Below are 25,648 nucleotides of genomic sequence, written 5' to 3' on the forward strand. Positions count from 1 at the left end.
CCTACAGCTGCCCTGTTAGGACTCAAAATTGCTCTACTGAGTCCTATCTGTGTCACGCCTCATTCATAGTTGGCCATGCCCGGTGGCCAGCGCAGAGAAGGTATGGGGAAGCCTGCTGTGTCGGTAGCACAAAGACGCTGTTTAGAGCTCTGTAATTAAAAGAGGAGACATTAAATAGACACCATTTGCTAGTAATGGCTTTTCCAACAGTGCGAGAGAGTCCATTTTAGCTCATTTAGCTGCTTAGTACCCGCTCGAAAACGCGTTTTCCTTTCAGCATCTCCCGCAGCAGGAGTGTGGGAGGCCGAGCCAGATCTACCTCTTGGTCAGCGGTTCTGTTCCCGCTTTTTCCACCATCTCAGGGCTGCGGCGGGCAAAACCACCTCCCTTTTTTGTCAACAACAGTACGCACCTTAACCACCAGAGCGGAGACGCCCTCCCTCCCTCTCTCCCTCCCTCCTCGGGCTTGGTGGGCAGAGAGGGACACCCGAGGACCATAGCGGGCTCTGGGCAGTAGGTAGGCCCCGGCGCGCCCGGGCTGGAGGCGAGGGGAGAGGGGGGGGGAGGGTTGGGCTCCCTACGCACACGTTACATAACCGGCCCGCCTCTGCCCCGCGGGACGGGGTGCGGTGGGATCGGCCGGGCTGTGCCGTGCCCACGGCTGAAGTCGGAGCCCTCCCACCCCCGCTGCCTCCGGTTCTGCTGGGGCGAGAGGAGGTGGCGGAGGGGGAGGGGGGGAAAGCACTGGGTGTGTGTTCGTCTCCGTGTGTGCGGAGAGGGGGTGTCGGGGGTGCCGGTGTCACTGAGCGGTTCGGTGGCGCTGCGCATGCGCAGCTCCGGGCTGGATATATAACAGGGTCAGCGGGCGCGCGCGGGCTGCCGCACGCTCTCAAAACCCCCACGGCTCCAGCGCGTGCGCCCCTCCTGACAGGACCCGGCGTGAGCCTCCTCGGAGCCCCGTGCTCATCCGGGTCCCGCCGCCCGGGAGAGGGGGCTGAGGGGGGAAGAGGGGGGAGCCGTGGTCTCCGCCCCCGGTGCCCCTTCCCACCGCTGACTGTCACCTCTCGCCACCCCTCATTACCTCCCACCCCCAACCCCCCGCGGGAGGGTTTCGCTGCTGAGCACGCCCACCTCTCCCGTTCCCTTCCCCGTTCAATTCCCGGTTCCTTGCTCCCTTCCCCGTTCAATCCCAACACCCCCCGCCGCCGGTAGTAAACACACTTCAGAAACGTGAGGGCCGGCGGTCACGTGGGCCGGGGCCCGGCCAATCGGCGGCGAGGGGCGGGGCGGGGCTGCCGGCGGCGCCCCGGTGCCCGGCGCAGAGTCACAGGGCAAGCAGCGAGGCGGCGGCCGCGGGCTGGCACGAGGCGCGCGCGCGCGGCCGGTCACCGACGGCCGCTGCTTCCCGTGGGCAAGAGGAGAGGGAAGCTCCGCACCGACCCCACCGGATCCCGCGCTCCGTCCTTTCGTCTCCGCTTTCCCCCCCGGTGTGGGGGCTCCGCGGGGTGATGCGTCCCCGCCCGGCGGCCGCCCCCGTCGTCTCCGCCGGGTCTTAGAGCCGCTCCAGGTGGACTCCGCGCCGCTCAGCTCCCCTCCCTCTTCCCTCTTCCCCAGCCCCGCCGCCTCTCCACCCGGGGCGGCGGCCCTTGCTCGCCCGGGCGCCGAACATCGGCGCCGGGCCATGAGCGGCCCTGCGGGCGGCGGCGGTTCCCGCTGAGCGCCCGCGCCCCCGGCCCGGCCCGACGGCGGCTGCGGCATGGGGGTGAACGCCGTGCACTGGTTCCGCAAGGGGCTGCGGCTCCACGACAACCCGGCCCTGCGGGAGTGCATCCAAGGCGCCGACACGGTCCGCTGCGTCTACATCCTGGACCCATGGTTCGCCGGTTCCTCCAACGTGGGCATCAACAGGTGGCGGTGAGTGCGGGGCGGCGGCGGGGGGCGGCCGGCGGGGGCCCTAATCCCCGCGTTATGTATGCGGTCACGCTGCCTCCCCGCCATACCCTCCCCTCGGAGCCCGATTGGGCCGCTGCCAGCGCCGGCTTCCTTCGACTGCCCGCCTGCCCTCCCTCCCTCCCCGGCTCTCCGCCGGCGGTGTTACATATCCACCCCTTGCGCCGCCCCGGGCAGCGGCTGCCGCAGCCGGGAGGAAGGGGGAAGAAGCGGGGGAAGCCTGTGGCGGAGTGCGGGCCCGGGCGGTCCGTGGTGTGCTGAGGAAGTGGAAGAGAAGCTTAGGTGGGCGGGCGAGCGGCGGGAGTGCCGCGGAACCACCGCTGCCGCGGTCGGTGGTTCAGTTCCCCAGTGCGGCCGCGGTGCCCACCCGCGCTGAGACTTGGAGCGGGGTCTGCGGCGACCGAGAACCCCTTGGAGGAGCAGCTCTGAGGGCTTGCTGCACCTCCGCACCTCTGGGCAGCCAGAAACCCCGCGGCGGCACAGGGTGACCCCATCCTGGGGGAAGGGAGGAAAAGAAGGCAGCCCCCTGTTAAGCTGCTCGATTGGTTCAAAAGTAATTTCTCGGGATGTTTTTCCTGCAGGAAAGGGTACGTGGTGTCCCTTTGCGGAGCCTGCAGATATGTTCCTGCGCCCTCAAGCCGGGTGTAGTCCTACCTAATACAAAAATGAGTTTTACTGTGGCGTTGTGACTGACACTTGTATCGTCACTGTGTGCCATAAGGCAGAGGCTCATGGCACTTCTTTGCATGCTTATCTTGCTAGAATATTTAAAGCATCACTGAGGATCTGAAAATTGTTGCCCTTTTAAAAGGGTTGATAATGCAGGAGAGTTCTTGTATCACCTCTCTACCCAATGTCAGGAACTTGAAATGCTCATTAAATTACCCTGCCCACACTATGGTGCTGTGAAGAGTTGCCTAATTATGGAATAAGCACAATGAAACTTGGTTTGACACTGTGTCAAAGAAGAATGGCAAAGCTGAGATACTTTGGGTTTCAATTCAGCTTGCTTATCTTCAAGGATTATTTCATTAAGATTTAATAATTTGTATCCCAGATCAGTAAATATTTTGCCAGCAAGGTAATTTACCTTTGGAAAGTAGTTGGGTTTTGTTTTGGAGTTTTTTTCAAATTTTGAGAAGTTTTCCTTGTGGTCCTATTTCTAGTTTTCGGAAGGTAGAAATACTAAAAATGCTTTCTGTGAACTTTGACTTGATGGTTATTCCATTTTCACTGGCAGGAATTAATTATCAATAATACGACTTATGATAATTGTTAGATAGTTCCCTTACCTGAACTTTATAATGTAATTTCTGTTATAGGGGCTTTTAAATTATTTTTGCTTGTTTTGAAGGGGAGAGGTTTTTTAATAACAAATAATGACTTCATATAAAGAAAGATTAGAAGTCTTGGTTTTATGGATGAAGCATGGATAACTTATAAACTTATACTTGATTTTTAAATGAATTCTAGCAAAGAGTGCCAGCAATTGATGTAAGTCTTAAGGAAACCACTTGTCTTAAGACTATTTCATAGGTTTCTAATGCATTTTGCTATTGAAATGCTGAACTGCTTTTGGTTATATTTTCAGGGCTAGTGAATGATAGATGAAGGTGAACTTTGATTCTAGCAAGAGGAAGTTCATATCTTCAGTGCTACTGCCCTGCTTCTTCAATGACTAACAAGAACATTACCTAATACAGTCCTTGAGTACATTTGTGTGTAGTGTATCTGCGAGTTGGTCTACTTTAACAGCATTCTAAAAGACAACTAGTTTCTGCACTGCATTTTTGCATTTGAAGAAAACCATCTTTTTTTAGTTGCTGGCTAGAGGGCTTGAGTTTTTGTTGGTGAGGGCTTTCATTTAGTTACCTTTGTGGAGTCGTTTTTTAAGTCCTTTATTTTTGTGTTCACCTCATCTCCTGCCCCAGATCTCTCAGAAGGGTGAATTACAACTTTCCTCTCCAAAGCACTTCAAACAATCTCTTGGGACTCAGATACTCTCAAGGCACATGCTGCACTTGGATTTGAGTAGGAAGCCTCACTGCCTTCCTTAGCATGGTTGTGTGAGATGCTTAGGTTTTGTGTTTTTTTCAAGTTTAAAAGTATGGTAACTTTATAGAATAACTAGCTGCTAGCTGTATATTTGCTAGAGCGATGTCAGTACATTTTAATTTAAATGAACAGTTACTAGTTTGGAATAATTCCATTTTAGGTTCCTGTGGTTTTAGTGAGCTGTTTTTAACCAGTGGTAACGTACACATTCCTAATATCATACATAAGACTCATGATGCAGTTTTTTGGTTTGCCAGTCTCATTTGGCACTTGAAGTTAATAATCAAGCATTGCTTCTCCTTGGTCACTTGATGACTGTAAACAAGATCCTTGCTTACATGCCTGTGGAGTACAATGTTGAATTAGTCAAAAATATTTTATCTGAGATTAGGAGCAGAAGCCCTTCAGCATGTGGAACATAAGTAAAATTAAATCTTCTGGTCCTTTCTTAGTTTGAGTTGATTGGCACCGAGGCTTAATGTTCTGGTGAGTTTATGGTCCTAATGCCCTGGACAAAACTCTTGTCTGTCAGAGTTCAAAATATGTTTAACACAAGGGACATGAGTAAAAATGGTGCAAGAATACAAGAAGCCAAGAGGTTTAGTTTCTTCTTAGAAGTAGTATTGTAACTCTGCAAAGTTACCAGTTACAGTTAATTTAAAAAATGTTTTACAACTGGCAAGTAGCAGCCTTTAATACCTAAGTGCTTTCTGAATAACTTTTCTCTCCTTAAACAGTCATGTAACACTCATGAACTAATATTTTTGTGTAATTGCAGTATTGAGCAAGTCTAATTACTAAGCAGTCACATGGTCTTACTGACCTCCTTTCTCCTGGCAGTCAGCCTACCTGTTCTAAAATCAGGAATGCTACGTAACATATGCCAGGGCTTTCCTCAACTTGCTTCATTTTTTTTCTGTTCCTGTTTTGGGTGGTCTCACTGTTCCTTCTTTCAAGCTGTCAAAGAAATCAAGATGTGCTTCTGCTGTGACATGCTTTTTCTAAATGATGAGTTTTCCAGTTCACAGAAAAAAGCTTGAAAGAGTGAGGTTATTTGGGGCAGTAAAAGGTGATAGAGAAATAGTTGAGGGAAATGCTAAATAACAATCACTTTAACACTCTCCAAGTTTTGTCAATTGCCCTTAGACTTTTGGCACCAGAACTAGTGTGCATCTAATTGTATGAACAGAGTAGACAAAGAATGTGACTTACGTACTTTAAAGTAACCATTACCTACTTATGAAAAAATGTGTTTGTGTGTGCTCACAGACTTTGCCATATTAAGGAGAATGGGATCTCATGTTTAGCAGTATTACTTAGGAGAGGGTTTAATTTAGCCCTGGTTTTAGTACAGCCTGGCAATTGATCACAGTACCTAAAATGAAATGCAAACACACTGTTAGTTGCTGCATAAGGATTTACTTTGGCTAATAATTACTTTTTTAGTTTGTCTTTTTGAGGGTGCATGTATGGTTTTGATATGCCAGTTAAGACTGGTATGCAGTAATTGATTTTAAAAGATTTTGCCAAACCATGTAATGTACTTTTAAATAATTCCTGAAGAGAACAACTTTCACTTCTAAAATAATAATAAAATTTATGTTGGATATCAAGTAGATTTTATGAAATACTGATACGTTCAACATCCTGGAAAGTTAGCTGCTGTTGCTATGGCCGTCAGTCCTATTGGTTTAGGAGAATTGTTTTTATATTATGTCATATCTGGAATTCAGGCAGGCAAAATGTGTATGTTTTACTTCATTAATTTTGGTGACATGCTTGTTATGTAAAAAGGAGTGCACCGAGATAACTGACTTCCCTGCTAAAAATATCCTTTTGTTTTCATAGTGTAGATTCTTCGTCCTGTGAGTGATTTGATTTTTGAAATATTTAACATCAATCCAACCTAAAATCTAAACAGAGACAAGGCTTTTGGTCTTTCAGCCGTAAAGCAAGTCATACATAAGACTTGGGTGTAACATTAATTTTGTATATATTCTGTAGATACTTGAGGTTTTCTTTCACAGGGCAGGGAGCCTGTTCTGAACTCCACTGCCATAGCCAGGGTGTAACAGGTCTGCAAGGGAGCTTCGGTATTCCTGTGCTGTGTTCTGGACATACCCATCGTATCTTGTGACAAGGGGCTTTAGCTCTAATGCAGTGCACAGTTTGGAGCACTTTTGTTTTGTCCAGCCAGCCCACTAAGATGAGGATCATTGGTCTGTACATTTCTAAATCTGCTAGTGAAGAGCCGTAACTTGTTTTCGGGACCCTAGAGTTCAGGTGGGAATTCTGTGGGACTGGCTGTTAGATTGGAGAAACCAAACCCTCCAGTGCCAAACACCTGGGTTGCCCACCTGTCCTCTTTCTCAGAAAGCTTTGTCTACCCAAAAAGTGCCCACAGCTCAGTGATTCCCCTCTACAGTTCGTTGTGTTATATGATCTAGTCCTGTGATTTACAAAGTACGTCACTGAACTACGCTGACGTGTGTCCTCACGCTTTTAATCCTTCAGTGCTAATGAAAAGGGTGGTTCCACCCTTCTGTGATAGCACACAGCCCTGTGGTGAACCAGGTTAGCTCATCAATCTGTCCCAAAGAGATTACTTACCAGTTTTGGTGGGATTAGCTCTGTGACAGAGAGTGCCAACAAAAAGGTTGCGGTAGTAGTAGTGAAGAGTCAAGGGTGGGGAGGGCAGGGGCCATTTCTTCCAGTGTCAGTAAGAATTTGTTCCAGATTAAAGTGGCCATATAGCTGGCCTGCATTGCTTGTGTGTGTAGTAACTACCAAGTGTTTTTTTGAAGGTTATTATTGGTTTCTTCTATGGCTTGCTGTTTGTTGCCACCCTTCGAAATTATATTGTTGAAAGCTACATTGGCCTTTTTACTGTGTTAGGGGAATGGCCTGATTTATTTTTTTGTCAGACTGTCAGAATGTGAGAAATAACTGTCCAAGAAATTACACTATGCTTGTTTGCATAGTTTGGGGTATGATCTTGTATCTCCAGATTCTGTAATGTAACTGTGATGCAATTGGACAAGAAGTCTGCACTGAGTGGTCTGGAGAGAACAAGTGGAAATCCAATTTTATGCAAAGTGTTCAATAAGTATTTTTTCCCAAGTAGCAGTTATTATAGGTCAGAAACATTCTAGTCAGCATGTATACAACTTGCTTTTTGACTGCAAACTTGTTCTTGAAGAAATCTAGTTCCTCAGGTTAAGACATTTTGAGGTTTTAGAGACCTGGTTTTACTTGCTAACCTCCAGGTTTGAGGATATCTGGAGAAGGTCTGGGGAGTGTTCTTGGTATGTCAGAGTAGCATGTGGACTTTGAGGTTGAGTATCAAGGGACAACTGCAGTCTTGAAGCAGCTCTGTAGGATTATTTTAATCTTCTTTCTCATGGGACCAGAAATCTGTTTTGGTTTTATTTTGCCTAAGTATCAATAGATCACATTATTTTAGCAGGGGAAGGTAATGGGTCTGCAATTTGTGGTGTTACCTCCTCTGGTCATAGAAGGAGAGCGTGATAACCCTCAACAAACACCATCTGTGATGAATGTGAAAGCAAGTTTTTTCAAGCAATCAAGAATACAGATTTCCACCCCCCACCCCCACCCCCAGATCAGTATGTAGCTGTATCAATGAATTCTGCATCAGTTCTTCAAAGCACATTATTTTATGCATTATAATCCTATTTTGGTCATTTTCATGCAATGAAATATATTTTTCTCCAGTTTATGAAAATGTCTTTATTCCTACCAATGGAAGCTTCTCTTTAAACACATTTCATTCTGCAAATATTGCAGAAAAAGCTGTTCATCATTGTACTACCTGAACCTTTTGGTTTCTGACAGTTTGTCTTCAGAATGCAAGCCTTTCTTTTCAAGGCAGGTGATTCCTTTCTGTACCCTCTCAATGCCTCACAGGTTTTCAGGTCAGTTGTATAACTCATGGTAGAAGGAAGGTCAAGCTGCCTGTGAAGTCAGCCATTTTTCCAATGTGGAAGTTACACTCGAGTCTGCAGTGTATTAATGTGTATATTGAAATAAACTCTTTGTTCTAGGGAATTTTGTGACCTTCCCATAGTGACCTAAAAAGGCAAAAATAAGCTTGAAGCGTGCTTCTGTTGTGTAAGTAGTGTGGCAGTATGTGGCTTTGTATTCTATAGGCTTAGTAATTTGCATATCACATTTATCTGGTTTAATAGCCACGCCTTTGATTACTTCTAGGAAAGGACTGGTTTTGGTTATCGGCTTAAGAACTTCATGGTATTTTGGTGTAATACATTTTATTTACATTTTTCAGAACTCTAATTTAAATGTGGGGCAATGTTTATGTGCTTCCGTATACTGGCTTTCGAGTCCTTTGCAATCTAGGTCAACAGGTGAACTATAATTGCAATGTTCCTCTAACACCAAAGCCTCCACTTATTTTTCAGGTCACCATTAAGCGTTTGTTTTCAGTGTTTCGGAGTTCTGTGCATGTAAAAGTTTGTTTATATAGGAATAAAACTTTAGTGGAGGTGAAGGATAGACTGGAAAGGCTTGGGGAAAACAGGTCTATATTGCAGTGTTCTGGTTCCGTGTATAAATGGAGGCAGCCATGGCAAAAGTCTGCATGTGTAGCTATACTCCTGTGTCTGTTATGAATCTAAGAGCCTATCAATTACCAATAGTGAGATATTATTAAAAATTAACACATGAGCTTTGTTAGCTTTAGTGTAGAGAGTAGCTGAGCTGCAGTGAACAGAGCTTCCTAATAAATGCATTTTTCCTCAAATGTTGAGCTTTGCTGATTTTTTTCTTTTTTAATGCATTAGTATTTAAAAGTTCTGAAAGTCTACATTGGTAAAACTGGTTAGGAAATAAGAATTTGTTAATACTCAGTGTTTCAGAAGTAATTTCAGGTGCCAAATTGTTGCTTATGATCTCTTCGAAAAGTGCTAACTCAACAAGTTCCATGCAATAGTGTGGAACCTGTTCAGAGTATCAGAGATGTATTTCTTCTAGCTGAACATTGGTCAGGAAGTGTCCTGCAAGCCTAGTTTCAGTGTTGACAAGCATGTGATGTTGTGTACACCTAAGCTTTTGTTTCACATTGCTTACTCCTGCAACTAAACTAGATAAATTTTCTGGGCCTGCATTTGAAACTTTATCTCAGTGTTTGATTTGTAGAAAGACATTTCCGTTCCTGTTCAGTCACATGTATTCCTTTTTTAGTAGGTTTGATTCCTTTCAGAACACAGACTCCTATCCTTTTAAAACGAAAACCAGAAACACTGGAAAAAAAAAAATCTGTTTAAGCTCAAATGGGGAAGTAATGAAGTATGAATGCATGTTGTGACTGACTCCTCAGTGATGCAGATGATGTATCTACAACAAAAGCTATTTAGGAAAAACTGCTGTAAGGAAAACTTGTATTTTTCAATCTGTTATCTGTCCAAAGTGTGGATGATCTAGGAAATGCTTTACTTTTTATAAGGGAACTGGAGTTCAGCACATGCAGTTTTAATTATTTCTTAATGACAACAGTCTACCTTGTCAGTGATGGGTAAACTGTGCTGCAGTTGAGGAGAGGGGCAAAATAATGATTGAAAGAACAGAAATTCTAGGGCATCCTTGAGCAGATCAGTAAATAAATGAGTAACTCCAAGTTGGTTGTTTGTTACTTCATTCTTTGTATAGTTCATAAAACAGAAACAATTTTGCATTGCACTAAAGATACAAAACACTGTTGCAAGCTTTATCACAGTTTTGCAGTCTGTGCAGTTCCGAAGTACTGGAGAAGTGACACAATTGTGAGACTCCATTTTATAGAGACACTGGCATTAAATGATTCATTTTATTTCCCTTTCATTGGATTAATTGAAGAGTGGAGTGAAAATTTTCTTTCCTATGTACTCTTGTGAGTTTACTGAGTTGAGCTTTTTTGTCTGTTAGATCTGTGGCTTTTTTTCCCCATCCTATTCTTCATGTTTCACATTCTTAAGAATAAAAAAACTCATTTTTCCTAGTAGTCTTAAAACAGAAAAAGAACAATGCAGCTTTCAGCAGAGATTGCCTACTATTGTTTCCCTTCTTTTCCCCTCTCGTAGGAGAGGCATGACTCTACATCTGTAAAACTGAAATATGCATTGAAAATAAAATATTCTATAAGTAGTTTTTGCCATCCATGTTTTAGAAGCATCTTTGGGGAGGGAGGAGTTTGCATTTTGATTTTGTTCTGTGTTTTCATAACTCTTGATATTAATGAATTCAAGAAATTAAAACTATCTAAGTCTTAATGAGGGTGATCAAGCAAAGGATGTAGTATGGATTTTTTTTTGTTTTATTTGGGTTGCCTAGTGATAATGCCTGTGAGCTTCTGTCATTTTTCAGTAGATGAGAGGCTTAGTCAGATCTAGTTAACTGCACTTTGTATTTCTTTCTAAGGTATCCCAAATCCTGTGAATGCTTCTTTAAAAGACTTATTAAGAGTGACTCTTTCATTTTCTCCAGCATAGTCTTTAACTGGTATTGTCTGAAAACATCTAACATGTAGTTTCTTCACTTTATGACAAAGGAAGAAATTGCAAATGGCTATGATATTGATGGTTCAGTTTTAATTATGGTATATTTTCCTTTTGTTTTTCAAGGCTTTCATAATCAGAGGCGATGTGTATAAGGATTAGTTTTGGTCATGGAGTTAGGATGTTTTTTCAGCGAGCAGGGCTTCTTTATTTAATTGAAATTTCTGTAAGCTTGGTGCCAATAAATTCACTGGTGAGAAGTACTCAAAGTACTTTCAGCAGTGGTGTTTTTCTTCTCAGCCATTAAGAAAATCCTGGATTTGTGGGGGTAGTGTAGATTTTCCTATTTTTGCATTTTAGATTTATGGCTTTCTGCGTTATTTCAAATACAACTCCGCCAACCTCTCTTTTTCAGTGCCAACTTAGAAACGTATTAGTTGGCCAAAGAAAAGCTGCTCTGAAAGTTTTAACTCCACTTCTTTACTACTTCCATGCGAGACAGCACAACAGAGCTTGTGTTTTTGGTGATGGAGGTCATGCTTTCAAGCTAAGTGTTTCTGATGGTCAGCTGTTGTTCTTGCAGCAGGCTTTCTGATTTTTCTTGTCATAATCCTATGATTTTTTTTTTTTCTTCTACGAGTCCATCTTTCAGAATTGTATTTTTGAAGTTGCTGCTCTGCTCCAATGCAATGGTAAGGCAAAAATAATTTTTAAGTTTGGTGTTTATCTTGTTGTCCTGTTCTTTTTGAAGAACAAGAGATTTGCAGGAGTAATTCTCTCATGATGGATGATTTGTTCCCAAGTGACAGTGTGGGGTGAATTCCAAAAACTTTTTCCACTCACAGCACTATATTTTCATATTCTAGTATTTTTCCTGTTGAACTTGGAAGTTTTAAGAAGACTTAGGGTGAAGTTGTGGAGAGCTTTGCTGTGTATGCTTTGGTTTTCTGCTTTCATAGTATGAGTTGTATCTGAATCTTTCTGTTAACAGAAGTTTGAATTGGAATGTAGTATGTGGTAATGCACAGCTCACCTTTTGTTAGAATCAGTTATCTCTTACTTGGAAGCATTAGTCTCTTGTGCTTGCTTCTTAAGTTTTATCTTGATTTTGAACTTGGGGCTCAGAAGTACCTATGCACAAGTCAGCATGATTGATGCTTAAAACCTTGCAGGCTTATTTCTACAGAGATAATATTTATTTTCTTCATCAAGATATTAGTTCAATGAATGGTTGCACTGGTGATCTTTTTTTCCTTTGTCCTAGGGTTAATGGTCATTAACAGCAAACAGGGAATTAAGCGACTGCCAACATTACTCCGTGAACTCGTGTGGTACCTCTCTCTGTCCCCACTCCACCGTCCACGCAGTGTTAAGTGGGGTTAAAAAACCTATTAGCTGTACCTGTCACCCACAAGGCTTTTTTTTTCCTTTATGCAGGTTTAATGTTATTTAGACCCGTAATTTTGTGCCGGGGAGGCAGCACTGCAGCCACCGGCTTGAGCCGGAGCTGCCTGCCAGCTGTTGGCTCTTGGCAGGGGACACCTCGTTCAGGGTCCGCTCTTCATTCTGTCACCTTCCTCTCCCATTATTTTTATCGGCTCCTCCGGTTTTGAACCCGGGCTCGGTACTTTTTGAACTCCGAGCAGGTATTAGGTTTCACTTAACCTTTAGCAGCCAGAACTTCTAAATGCAACACGGAGGAGCGGAACCGACCCGCAGCTGGTACCTGCTGGGAACCTTTCTCCCTGCCGGGGAAGAGTGAGGTTCGGCCGCGGTACGGAAATCCTCTCTGGGCGGCTCCGAAAGGAAGGAGGAATTGGGCTCCAACTCCAAGGGTTGCATGTAACTGGAAAAGTAGGTCATTGTGGCAGGGAGTAGTCCAAACAGCGCCCGGTTGCTGCAGCAACGACCTACTTTAGGAAACTATTTTTGTTGATTCATATTGAAATGTTCTTCTTACAAACGCTATAAGGAAATGATCAGGTTATGCATGAAAACTGCCGACTTCGTAGACTCCCTCCGCCCCCCTTCTCCCCCCCCCTTTTTAAAAAATATTTTTGTAATTTATTTTATTTTTATTTAACGGAGATTAAAACCAAATGATGTTTGTTTTTCATCAGTTTGACCTCCAGTGAGGGGGAACATCTTGCTTGAAGGTTCTGCACAACAATAATACTTCCCAGTGGTTCAGAGCCTACAAATGCTCCCCTATCATTTTTGTCTAATAATAATAGAAACACAGTTTTTAAACTCCAATTTTGTATCTGCTTTCTTAGAAGTACCTTTTTTTCTGGAATGCTAACAGTTTGCCTAGATATTAAGTTGCTCTTATTTCAATTGTTTTGTCTCTAACAAATTTTATCCAGTGTTCAGAAAGGTGCATCAGTGCCCCCACTCTTTTTTTTTTTTTTTTTTTTCTTTAAATAGGCAGGGTTCCTATCTGCATGATCTGTGTTGCAATCAGTTCTCATTCTGGCACAAGCAAACTGGAAAAAAGGAAGAGATCCTGGGTAGGATGATGTTTTCCAGTTGTCTACTTTTATTAATTTTAATAGGCAAAGTAATACAAAGCTGTGATGTCTGTCCACAGAATTTAGTAATTCATTCCTGTCATCTGAAAGGAAGGGAAAGACAGGGAAAACAAGAAAAATGCAGAATTACAGTTGCTCTAGTAAAGGTTTAATCTTCATAAAATAATTTTTCATCTAAACTGCTTCCAGTTCTACAGAGATGATTGGCAATGAACTTTAGTTATTAGAATGTTCCACTTCACTGTACTATGTAGCTTTTCAACATTAATTTGATTCAAGTGAGATAATTTGTTGGTCCTGACCTTCATTAGAGCAGTAAACTGCTGCAGTTGTGGCAGAGATAGCTTGTTCATCTAGGGGTTATTTGGATTTTTTTCATGTATTAGGTCTTGAGCTGTATTTCAGTGTTGTTTACCAGAGCTTACCTTACTGACCTCAGTGCATTTTTTCATTAGCTTTAGACTTTGAGATAGAAGGCCTCTGGAGCATGAAGTGAAAGATTATCTCCATCAGTCTACTTCTATGCTAAGAAAGTTTGGGACCAAGTGAAGATTTTCTGATTTATGCACCTTAATAAACAAAGCTGTTTCAGTTACTTATATCTTATCATTACTCAAAATATTGGACCCATTTTATTGATGTTTACATTATAATCAGATGTAAATGACTAATTTAATGTTTGAAAGACCAGTTCAGAAAATTTTGGCCTTCCTATAGAGTGATAGAATGGTTTGGGTTGAAAGGGACCTTAATGCTCATCTAGTTACAACCCCCTTCATTCGTGAGAGTAGGTACCCATGGGAAGTGAGTATAATGCTGAATATCAGACCTCTGTAAACCACACACCAAAGATATGAAATCTAGTCAGTTTAATTAAAAATTTTCAGGAACAGCCTGAGGTTTGGGTGTTGAGGGTTTGTTTTTTTTTTCTTTTCCTGTTTTCCAAACTTTATATCAGCTTCTATGCTTACTAGTAGATTTCAGCTCTGTTCTTAATTCTCATCTGTTAGTTTAATGGAATTACACCTTAAAGATTTGCAATTTCTACTGTGTAGTTGACAAATGTATTTGTTTCACACAGTGCTTCATTTCTGGGAAACTTATAACTGTGCAAAATCTTATTAGCAGTAATTATAACTTCTAAAAAGGTCACTTTAATGTAAGGAAAGCGAAGGGGTTTTGTTGAAGAAAATGAGAGGCAGCATAAAATTTGTCCTTCAGAATCAGATTGCAAGACTATCTTGTTATAGTACTCTTATCATGCTTGCTCTTTTGAAATGAGCCATAGCTGTGACTTTCTTGTGGACAGCTTAGATTACCAAAAATAACATGGCTGAACTATTTTATAAGGCAGGCCAGCTCTGGTTTAATTACATCAAGCCTTATGAGCTGCTCATTTAAATAAGAGAACTTAAATATGTGAGAATAAGGAGGTTTTAGTTTATTTAAGTGTGAGTATGTCTGTATTCTCAAGTAACTCAGTTTTGTAATTTGCTTCTAGGTCCAATTTCCCCAGCTGTCCCCACTGCAAAGACATTTGTTTGCTCTTGAGTTTTCCTTTGTGGGTCCAACTAGTTTCCCTTTAGAAAGAGTAGGTGCAAAGAATTAAAGTCAAATAATAAGGACTTGGATTTATCAGATTGGAATTAGAGGATTAGAGAAAAATAAACACAGGATACATACATTAAAGAACAGAAGATATTGGGAGGGAGATTTAGGAAGCTGTGAGCCTGATAGTCTCATATCAGTAGAAGACTGACCTTTGTAACAAGCAAGTAATTTGAGATGCCTGCTGGTAGTTATATGGGAATAGTTTAGATGAATAATAGGTGCCCTTTAAATGTGAAGTTAAGATCCAGATTTTTACAGAAGATAAACAGAGTATTTGATGTGACGCATGGCTCACAGAATAGAAGCCAGATACAGATTGCTTTTTGGGAGATCGTTGATTTATTTTGAATAGGACAAATTTTGTATTTCTTTCCTTTGGGGAATGCTAACCTTGAAAAGGTAATTCAGTTGGAAAGAAATTAATGAAGAATTATATGTAAGAAAATGCTAGCTTTGTGTCCAGTGTGAGCTAAGTTAGACTCAAATGACTTTTTTTTTTTTTTTTTTAAATAAGGCAGTACTGCTTGCAGTAGTTAGTATTCTAGCCCCACTCTATATGTGAAATGGTCTTTACTACTTAGCTTCAAAGAAGATGTATCCTAAAGGACTAATTTTAGAAGAGATTAAATTTCAAATGTTGCTTTCTCATGAAACCCCTTCTCTCATCCTGTTTCAAAGAGTTGAATTTGGTTTTGTTTGCTGTCTTTTACAGCAATTAGGAATGTTTCAGCTGTATATGGGCTTGGGTATATTTTGCCTTATTTCTCCATCACAGTCTGCTTTGGCTTGCAGATTACAAGAGTAGCAAATATCAGAAGAAAAAAGCCAAGTGACGCACTTCAAGGTCTGTGTTTTGTTTTATTTTTGTGTGTGGATCAGCTCTTACTAAGTTATGAGAGATACTGAAGTCCTAAATTGTGCTCTTAAAGCTGTTTTTTCTCTACTGACTGCAGAGCCAACCCTGCAGGAGATTAGTTAGCTCCCACAGCCACTTCACTTCAGTATCTAGAGTCGAATAACGTGAATAACTTTTTCTTGCTCCAGTGTTATATGCTGGAAGAACAATACCTCTGTGAAGTGTGTTATTGTATACCTTGTGAGGATGTGGAAGTTGTGTGTGGTATTCGCTGAAGCAGTGTAATGTTGTAAGGCATGTCTCTGTGACCTTGATTTGGTAATAGGAAAATATTACTATGGCTTGCTGCCAAAGGATGCTGTGGAGTGTACATAACACTTAAATCCTGTCTGAGCTTAATCTTCTTAGAGTTTCATAAGAATATACTGCTCACGCTAAGACACATTCGTTGGCAATCAAACAGGAAAATACACTGGTCAAATACTAAATTTAAGATACTTCTTAGTGTCTCATGCTTTGTTTCAGTATTAGATGAAATCCATCTTGTGATTTCTGTAGAAGAGAAGCCAGTATGAGGAATATATTTGCCTAAATGATACTGGACTTTCATAGTGCCCTAACCATATGTATGGCAAAATAGCAGATATATATGAAAGAATGGCTCACTACGTCTCTTCCTGTGAAGAGAAATAAATGTTATATATATGTATGAATATATTAGTACAGTCAGGGTCTAATCCTGTAAACTATACTCAAATGTAAATTAAATACATTTAATTAAAATTTTATTTAAAATTTCTTCAAAAAAATTGGTTGATGCTAAATGGTATGTAATATTCTTTCTTTTTATTAAACCCAGCTTTACTAAACAATGGGAGATGAAGGAGGAAGATCTGATAGGAACATTGGAAAAAAAATCGAATGGGAAAATAAAACTGGCAGACTTTAGGCTACTTGATCATTCTGATAGACAAAGCCTGGGTGGTGACCAAATATCCATAACGACATGAGTCTTTTGTTTGACAGTGCTTTTCTTTCACTGGGGAGATTGTAATCAATGGCTTGGCATAAGAACCAGTGAGTAGATAGAAGGTATTTAAAAAGTTTGGTTAAAGAGAAGTTTCAATGGATTGTTGGAAGTTGACCAGTCATAGGTAAAAACAGTAAATAAATTTAGGAATGAAGTAAGTATTAACACTGTTCTTTTTCACTCAACTTTTTCAACTTCTTCTTCAGAATGAGGAAGCCTGCCTAGATTCCTTTATTTTCTGTGGTACTGGCTGTGCACTCTAACACTCCTACCCAGCCTAACATTCTAAATCTGGATCCATTCAGAAACTGAAATGAAATGGAAGTTTCTTGATTCTTAGCACCACCATTTTCAGATTTGAATAACTCCTGAAAGAGAAGCCAGTGCATTTGAAGTTCCCTCAATTCCCAGCAGCTGTATGCTCATTTAGTGCTGGCAAGGATGGTTCTGTGATTATGGTTTCTGGATGTTTATTACTCCTGAAAATAACCCCAAATGAGACTAATGGTAGTCTCAAACAGCGAGTCTGTTAAGTACCCTTCTTGTAAGTCTCCTTCTAAATAAAAGTGCTACATTTTTACAGATTGCTGCGGAGCTCTTCCCAGGAGAAACTCCTTAGTCACATTAACACTCTAGACCCAGGAAGTCTGCAGGATATAGTCCTTGGTTTTGCTAATTTTGTTAATGGTTAACTGTGTTAACAATAAGTTATTTAACTTTTTTAATTTGTGCCTTGGTGGCATAGCAGCTATAGTTTTGATCTGTATTACGTTTCTGGCCAGTCACTCTGAAGATGCAGGGGGCAGGACATTTAGTTTAGATTTCAGAACCCAAGCAGACTTTGCATCATTGGCAGTAGGGGAGGCTGTGGAATTTCTTGGAGCTAAGATGTTTGCCTTTTAAAGAATATGTTCTTCAGAAGCTTTCATGAAAATTTGGGCTCTTACAAGTAGATGACTCTGAGCAAAATGTGTGTGATGCACTCCTAAGAACATTGCTTGAACAAGGCATGCTTTGCATGTGCATCTTCTCTGTGTTACAATAAATTTCCTCAGCCTTCCTCCATCACCTCAGTCATGCATGTAGCTTGCACACTTTGCTGCTGTGAAATTAATAGTGAACTTTCCCTGCTTTTCATTTCTACAAGGGAAGTTGAAGCCCAGATGTAGAAGCTTACTAATGCACTAATCTGATAAACAAAAAAAAAAACCCAACACATCCTTTTTGAGACTTTTTAATGAATTCTTGTCATGTAGTCTTTATATTTATTCAATGTTCAAAAGAAAATATTTTCCCATTGACTGTTATATCGAGAGAAAAAAAGTTGTTTTAGACTGCAAGCTCAGAAATATGAGTTATTACTGTAGGGAGAGACTTGAATGCTCCTGGTTGCCACACTTTGGGGTAAAGGATAATAGAGTTCAGCCTGATAGCTCTTGCTTCATAGCAGCTGTGGTGAAACTTTGCTTCAAGAACTCGTGCACTGAAAAGAAACTACTTTTTATGAAATGGGGTTTTCATATTTGTCACAGACTAATTCACCATTATTTTAATTTGTGTTATATTGTCAAAGGAACACTTTCATGCGCATTTTGGTGTATCTCTTCAGAGAGAAAGCTGAAGTAATTTTGCCTTGTCTGTCCTAGAATGCTGCTTTTAATTGTTTGTATGTCTGCACTGAGCAAAACACTTGCGTGTTACTGTGATGCAGCAAGTGCCCTTGCATAGCATTAGAATAATTTTGAACTATTTACACTTGCAAACAAGTGTTACCAGTCAGAATGATACCTTGGCAAATGAAAAACTCCTTCCAGATCCCATAATAATTCACTGTGACAGTGCATTGATTACTGATAATTATTATTTTATTATTCTTCTGCTAATACGGTTAATACTTGGAGTGTGCATGTTGTGAATATGTTATTACTTCTCCTCTACAAACAGATGCAAGTTACAGACGAAACTGTATTTGCTGGTGCAGGAGAAAAATGCATTACAATGCCATGCCAATTCTGGAGAATGTGCAGGAAATGGGACATGGTATAAGTGTCCCAGGGACTTGGTATAATTAAGACATTCCCTGTCACAAGACTTATTCACACAAGCATCTGTTAACACATTAAATAAATGCAGAAGTTCTGAAAGATAGAAATTTCCTTCCTTAAGTTCCAGGGAACTTGTATCTGGATGCTAGCTGGATATTTGCTAGATGTTAGCTAACATCCATTTGACTACAGCAAAGTTGCAGTACTTCTTCTGGAAGTTTTAAGGTACTTATATGAATTGGTGAAAAGTCTGGTTATGACAAGAAGTTGATTCAATTGTTAGGTTTCTGGGTAGGGGTTGTATCTAAAAGCAGTGATTCAAGGTTCATTTTTAACTGAGCAAGGCTCACTGTAGGGGGCATGGGACTAGATGACCTTTAAAGGTCCCTTCTAACCTGAACTATTATTTTGTAGATCTGGGTAGACTTTTGTTAGACAAAGTTTATTAGCATTTAATGAGAAAATACCTTTAGATATTGTATAGCATAAGTATGGTTGGTGAAAGCAAAATAGATTATTAATTATTTGCAGCATGTTTTGTTAAAATGCATTTGGTCCAAATGAACCCTTCACATACACTTAATTAACTGCACCCTTATTCCGAGTAACCAGTTGTAAACTGAATCTGTGTTCTGGAAGTCAAAAGCAGTATTCACTTACATTGCTGTTACTACAGATATCATCAGGTCTCCAGGGTTTAATTTGACCTATTATTTTTGAACAATATGTTTTCAGAGAGTCTTGCAACACAAGCTGTGGCTTGGCTGTTTTTCATCTGTCCTGTTTTTGTCACGGTAGGGAGAGTGCATGTCCCCGGCCACTCTCCTGCTCCCTTCCTACCTACACTTAAGAATCTGAGTCTACACAATTATGTTTGTTAAATAAATGGAAGAGTTCTATGGAGGTTGAAATGCTGGAGTGCGATGAGAGGATTTTGGCAACCAGCAAAATAGTGATTAAGCAGTATTAAGGGCAAGTTTAGGGATCTTGGATGTGAATTGGAGACTGGGTCAGCGCGTGTAATCTTCTAGCATAGGATTTTTGCCAAGTCCAGACTAAAAGTTGTGTGAAATAACTGAAATGCAAATAGAAACAACCCTAACAGTTTCATGACAGATTTTTAGTTTGGATAGTTTATGAGCATTTTAGGTCAACAGTTTCTCTTCATACCCTTTCCCTATATTCTGTGATATGAAGCTTAAAAACCAAAGCAAACTACCACAACAGCAAAACCTCATTAAGCCAAAGCAAGAAAAAAATATTCTTTCCTGAACTGTTCCAAAGGTATCCAGGGCACTATTGCAGTTTGTCTTCATAGTGATTTGTGAAGTGCCCATGCTCTTTCAAAGGAAGATTCACGTGGAGAAGATTAATTATAAGGTTTATCATTCCAGGTTTCAGGAAAAGAGATAAAATAAAGGTGTACTTTTCAAGGTCCAACTGGAAGTGACTTTGGCCTGGGAACATGGAGCCCAAGTTCTCTCTGATAGAAGCATGGGTGATTCTCATTTGATTCTTAAAACATCTCCTGAATGGTTTCTAACTAAATGAGTGTGAATTAATTTCTTTTCTTACTTCAAGGTCATGCTCCCCCAGAGTTTTTTCAAAACAAAATTCATCAAACCGAGAGAAGTAGGCATTTTTGGTTTGTTCCAGTCATAAATCATAAGCAGTTGCCAGCCAAGAAGACATGCTGGTTTCCTTTCAGATTTGTCTGCCCCTGCCCTTTGAGTTAAAGTGAACCACACATACTGGGCATTTAATAGCACTAGAATATTTTACTCCCAGCTTTTTATATATATATATATATATATATAAATATATATATATATATATATATTCTGTATGAAGTTGAAAGCCCTGTGTGTTAGGTAGGCATCAGTTACATATTGCTAAATCACTAGAAAATGTAAAAAAAAGTCAGTAGGTTAACAACAGTCACATATGCTATATCCCTCCTCGAATGTGTAACGTTTTCATTGTTAGTTTTTTAGGATTTGTTCTGAAGAACTGGGTTGCTTTATGAACTCTTGATTGTAACGAGCCTGGTGGTTGCTCAGTGGCTTTGTCTCTAAAGCTCTGGAGACCTCAGTGGTGCAGCCTCCCCTTCCCTGGTGCCTCTGCACCCTTTCCCCAGGCTGTGGGTGCAGCATCTCCCAGCCTCAGGCACTCGTTTTCTTTGCTTTGGTCTCGGGAGGTTGCTCCTGTGGTGTTATCCTCCTGGCCTGCACGTAGTGTCATTACAGCAGGCTCTCTCAGGAATAATGCCTTGCAGTGTGGGAATCTCCTCTTTTTTTTTTTTCTTTTTCTTTTTTTTTTTTTTTTTTTTCCCCTATGGGTGTAGCTTTTGGTTTATGGCAGGGGCTGTAATAATGTGCACTCAGAGAGGTTAATGACCGGCAGGCTCTGACTCAGCAGCTGCCACGTTCATTGCGTTCTTTGGGGAGTGCCAACAACTTTGCAAGTAAGAGCAGCTGACAGAGATCTCATCAGGAGCTGCTAAAACTGTATTTGTTACTAAGAGGAAAAATATTGCCTCTTGCTATGCCAAGAAAAGCTCACTCATCTGGGTACCCCCAGCGTCTCTAATGATGGCTGCTAGGGAGAGTTTCCATTTTTCCTGTCCTTCCTTTTGTCTTTATTTCTTCTCCCAAACAGCTTTCCCCATTATATGAGTTATTTTTAGTTACTGAACCCACTAATAAATCTTGACACACATGAATCTCTCTCACCATTCTTTATGCAGCTACCTGTTCCTCTTGAAGACCTGCAAATTTGTAGCACCCCATTCTTCCCTCTGCTTTTTTAATTTTTTTTCCCCCCATTGTTTGCTGACTTACTCATTAAGTAATTCATGATGTTACAGCCAAGATGCATGAAGCTGTTTGTTATATAGAGGGCTATTTTTATAAATGAAGGCCAAAGGGATAATTATGACCATGTATTCCTCTGGTATGCTGAGTTTAGTAACAGTTCAGGCTGCTGTTTTAAGAAGGACTAGGATTAGGTTTAGTAGCAGTATGCCAACAGCTGATTGTTTGTTGTTTGTTTGTGGGTTTGGTTGTTTTTGGGTTTAGTTGCTTGTGTTAGGTTTTTGGTTTTGTTTTTTTTTAGTGGTGTGCTTTTTTTCTTTAGAGTAACAAGATACTTCTAATTTTAGTTAAGACTTCAGTATGTATTAGTCCATTGTGGAGCTGAATAATGTTGAGTTGAAAACTTAAATGATGGTGCAATTTAGTGTTCTAAAGTATGTATCAAGAAACATACTACATTATAATGAATTACTGTAAGTTAAGTGTACTTAGGATGTGAACATGCATCATCCAAACACATGCCAAGTAATATGGTAATCTTTGTTGGATTGTTCCTCTTAGTTCCCTTATTCCACTGTAAAATTGTCTGCTTTGCTTCAGAAAATAAATATTTCTTTACAATTTTTTGCAGGTTCCTGCTTCAATGTCTTGAGGATCTTGATGCCAATCTACGGAAACTTAATTCACGTTTGTTTGTTATTCGTGGGCAGCCAGCAGATGTTTTCCCCAGACTTTTCAAGGTAAATGCCAACTTGCAGGGTTTTTTTGTCCATAAATATGTCTGACAAACTAATTTCAAGTAAGCATGTTTCTTGTACTATATACTTCAGTGCAAGTTGTTATCCATGCAGCTCTTAGGAGTATCCTTGTAGTTTCTCTTCAAGGTTTGTGGGTTTTTTGTTAATTTGGTTTTTTTCCCTCTAATGTGCATATCACAAACTGAACTGAGATGTTCTTAGACTTCACAGTCTTTATTTCCAGAAATGGAACTGATTTATAATGTTTTGCTAAGTGTAGGTACTGTATATACTAAATTTTCCTCTCCAGATTCCCTTTGAAATACTGTAATAAAATTCTGTGCATATGAATCCAGGTTCAAAGCTGACCTGTAAATGCAATGTTTAATTTAGGCCAAATATCTGCTGTGGTTGCTTTCTGGCCATTAAAAGTTGTTTGATAAGCTTTTTCCTGGTAGTAGTCATGGTAAAAGTACAGTGCAGGTAAAAAAAAAAAAAAAAAAAAATTCTAGTCAAAGAATTTTAAGGTTTTTGTGGGAAAGGGTCTTACTACTGAGCAAATAAAGGCTGTGAAGGATTGTTAGCAATAGTAATTTGTCTTCTGTGGATAATAGTGTATTTAGGGTAAGAGTACTAGAATAGGACACTGAAAATGGATACTTTGTAGATAGGTTTTAGAATTTTTTGTGGAATTACTAGATTGAGGTGACTGAAAGCAAGACTGGGAAAAAATAAACCCCTCTGTTTGTCCTGAGACATGATTTTTATTCCCAAATCTTCAATAACAAGCTGAAAACTCAACCAACTGTCACATTTCTGTCTTTATTCTTGTGCTTTGGTTGTGAACTCCTAACTGAGTGATGTTCTGACTGGTCTTTTCTTGATTTTCCTGAGTGAAGAATTTCCTGCAGAAGCCCTGTGGCATTGTAGTTGCTGTTTGCAGCCCCCAGATGTTCAAGCTTGTTATATCTGCCGGCCAAAGTTGGTTTGATTTCATATAAACATGAGCAAAGATATTGCTGTTATATGTGTTGTCTTCTGGGTTTGAGTGACCTGTGACATTTTATTTTTTTTTTTTAATACTTAAATGGCTACTTTGACAACTCCTGTTTCAGATTTTGCTAGTAGGCTGATCTTTCTATGCCTAACATCATCAGAGTGCCACATTTTCAGTGCTGAGGAAATAAAAACTTATCAGATAATGTACATTAATAAAAAAAGAACATTGACATCTGTCTTCTGGTTCTTCAAGTCTTTATCATGTATTTGGTCTTTGATGGGCTTTTCAGGACGTTCTCTCACCTTTGACAGTTAAGAGGCATTGTTTGAAGCTCTTGAGGACTTCTTCAGCTTTTGTTTGAAGACTGCTTGGCACATGCATCTATCTCATATCATTAATCTCTTGGCCTCTTTTGTCAGAGCAGTAGCTTTAAATCTAATACTTGCAGTGTGCAGTGAAAGACATATAACAGTCAACTGAGTTTTGCAGATCATCCTCATTAAATTTCTCAAAGGTGAGTGATGATCCTGACTCTGAAGAGAAGATGTAGATGTTTTTTGGCTGGGAGAAAACATTAAGTAAATAATAGTAGGAGATAGTGAAATTTTTATAGAGCCTTGTGTCAGGAGCCCTATCACAGATGGCAGCATCTGTGTATTTCCTGGGGATGAATGTTTCACAGGTGTTTCTTGGTAGGTCTCAGCTTTTCACAGGCTGAAGGACAATTTCTTCAAAAGTCAGAGCACTCATCTGTGTCCTTGGAAAAGGCTTCAAGGACCTTCAGGCTCTTTCATGCATGTACTAGATTCAGTGTCACATGTTTTCAGCAGTACTAGCTAACAATGTTGCTGATAGCAGCAGTGGATCTGTGGACTTTGCAGGTCTTTGCAAAATTATTTTAGTTTCATTGTTTGATTGGGGTTTTTTGGTTTGTTTTTTTAAGTAATGAAGTTCCATTTGACTGCTGAGATGCAGCTTCCAGTGGCAGCAGGCACCCACTTGGCACCTTTTGGTTAAATTGAACCAGTCAAATTTTGGCTGATTCTTGCCTCATTCTCTTCAATTTGTCTTGGTCTGCTCTGTATTTCTAGGTCTTTGGGGACTGGCTTGGCAAAGAAAATAGAACTGGAACGATTTGTAATTCTTTAAATGCATCAGTGTTGCTAAAAGCATTCAGCAGTATGTATGAAGCAATTTGTATCCGTGCTTCTTCAAGTTACAAGCTCATGCTGATGTGATCAGGGTATAATCAAATCATGTACCACTTGTCTTGAAGTTCCTTGGCTCCCTTGGGGATGTGGCTCTGGCTCTTGGATGTGTCTTTTATTTCTCTTTTCAACATGCCAAAGGAAATAAAGATTTAGAAAATTATCCTCTGCAACCTGTCAGGCAGTGGTTCTGCATTATGAAACAGGAAATAAATGCTGTGTGAGGGTGTAGAAGGTTGCTTGAGGATTCAAGTCTTGTTGGGTCAGTCTTGGCAAACTTAATGATGGAAGAAGACAAACCTTCTTAGAAAGGCCAAGCATTTTTTGGAATTGCCTGCCCCCAGGGCTGTACCTGGCCTTCACCTGAGAGAGAACTATAGAGTCCAGAAGTGAAACAGAACCCTAGGTAAACAGCTTAGAGTGCCCTTTGGCTCTTTGGAGTAAATCCAGTTCTATGAAATAGTCTGTCTGGGGTGTTAAAATCAGCTGATTAAGATTCTATGGGATTAGAAAGGTAACTTTGCTTGGCAGAATGGATTTTTAGGATCATAACTGTGAACACTTCATCTTTCCGTTTTCCCCTCGTTGCAGAAGCCTTAGACATTAATGATCTCTTTCTTCACTTTTTTTCCCCCTACTTGTTACTGCTGACCTTGGTAATGGCATCTGTGGTATAAAAGATATTAGACTTAAAGGCATCTTCTTTTTAGGAGACAAATTTTTAATTTTTTTTTTTTTAATTTATAATTTTAAGATTGTCCATTCTGGTGCATGGGGAGAAGTGATTTAGAACTGGGAAGAAAAATACGTAGTGTTTGGGTGGGGGGGTGTGCGTGTGTCATTTTGTACCCTGTGCCCCCCCTTCCAAAACTTCAGTTTTGCTATTAAGAACAGCAGGCATATGTGAAAAGCTTTTCTGGAGAGCAGGTTACTGCTGCTGATTAATGTCCAGAAGGCAGCCTCTGTCATCTTTTCCTTTCATTGTGTCTTTTAAGGTATATGGATCCTAAAGTTAGAACTGTTATCAAAGTCAACACAGAAATTTTTCCATAGTCTTGTTCACCCATAATAATAGGACAGATAATAGGACAAATAGGCTTTTTTTATGTCTGATTCCTACTTAGATGCCAAAATGTTGGACATTATTTTTGTGAGTCTGGGTGTCTAAATGTCTTTTTGGCTTTTCTATATATCTGGCACTATCAACAGATAATATCTGGTATCCCATCTTGTCCCTGTCCTTCCCATTCACTTTTCCCTCACCCTCCATAAAATAGCTGAAGGACTACGTTTTTGTTTTGTA

The 25,648-nt window shown here is 40.6% G+C and overlaps 1 protein-coding gene across 1 annotated transcript in view; it reads left to right on the plus strand.

Moving 5' to 3' along the window:
* Positions 1-1,322: 1,322 nt before the first annotated feature.
* CRY1 (cryptochrome circadian regulator 1) overlaps positions 1,323-25,648 on the plus strand; it is a 37,749-nt gene continuing 13,423 nt past the window's right edge. The window contains exons 1-2 of the mRNA XM_071729106.1: positions 1,323-1,914; positions 22,032-22,140. Of these exons, the coding sequence (XP_071585207.1) occupies positions 1,757-1,914; positions 22,032-22,140 (267 nt within the window). The 5' untranslated portion in view covers positions 1,323-1,756. The remainder of the gene's footprint in view (positions 1,915-22,031; positions 22,141-25,648) is intronic.

Source organism: Heliangelus exortis, chromosome 1 (genome assembly GCF_036169615.1).
Source record: "Heliangelus exortis chromosome 1, bHelExo1.hap1, whole genome shotgun sequence".
NCBI classification, from domain to species: domain Eukaryota; kingdom Metazoa; phylum Chordata; class Aves; order Apodiformes; family Trochilidae; genus Heliangelus; species Heliangelus exortis.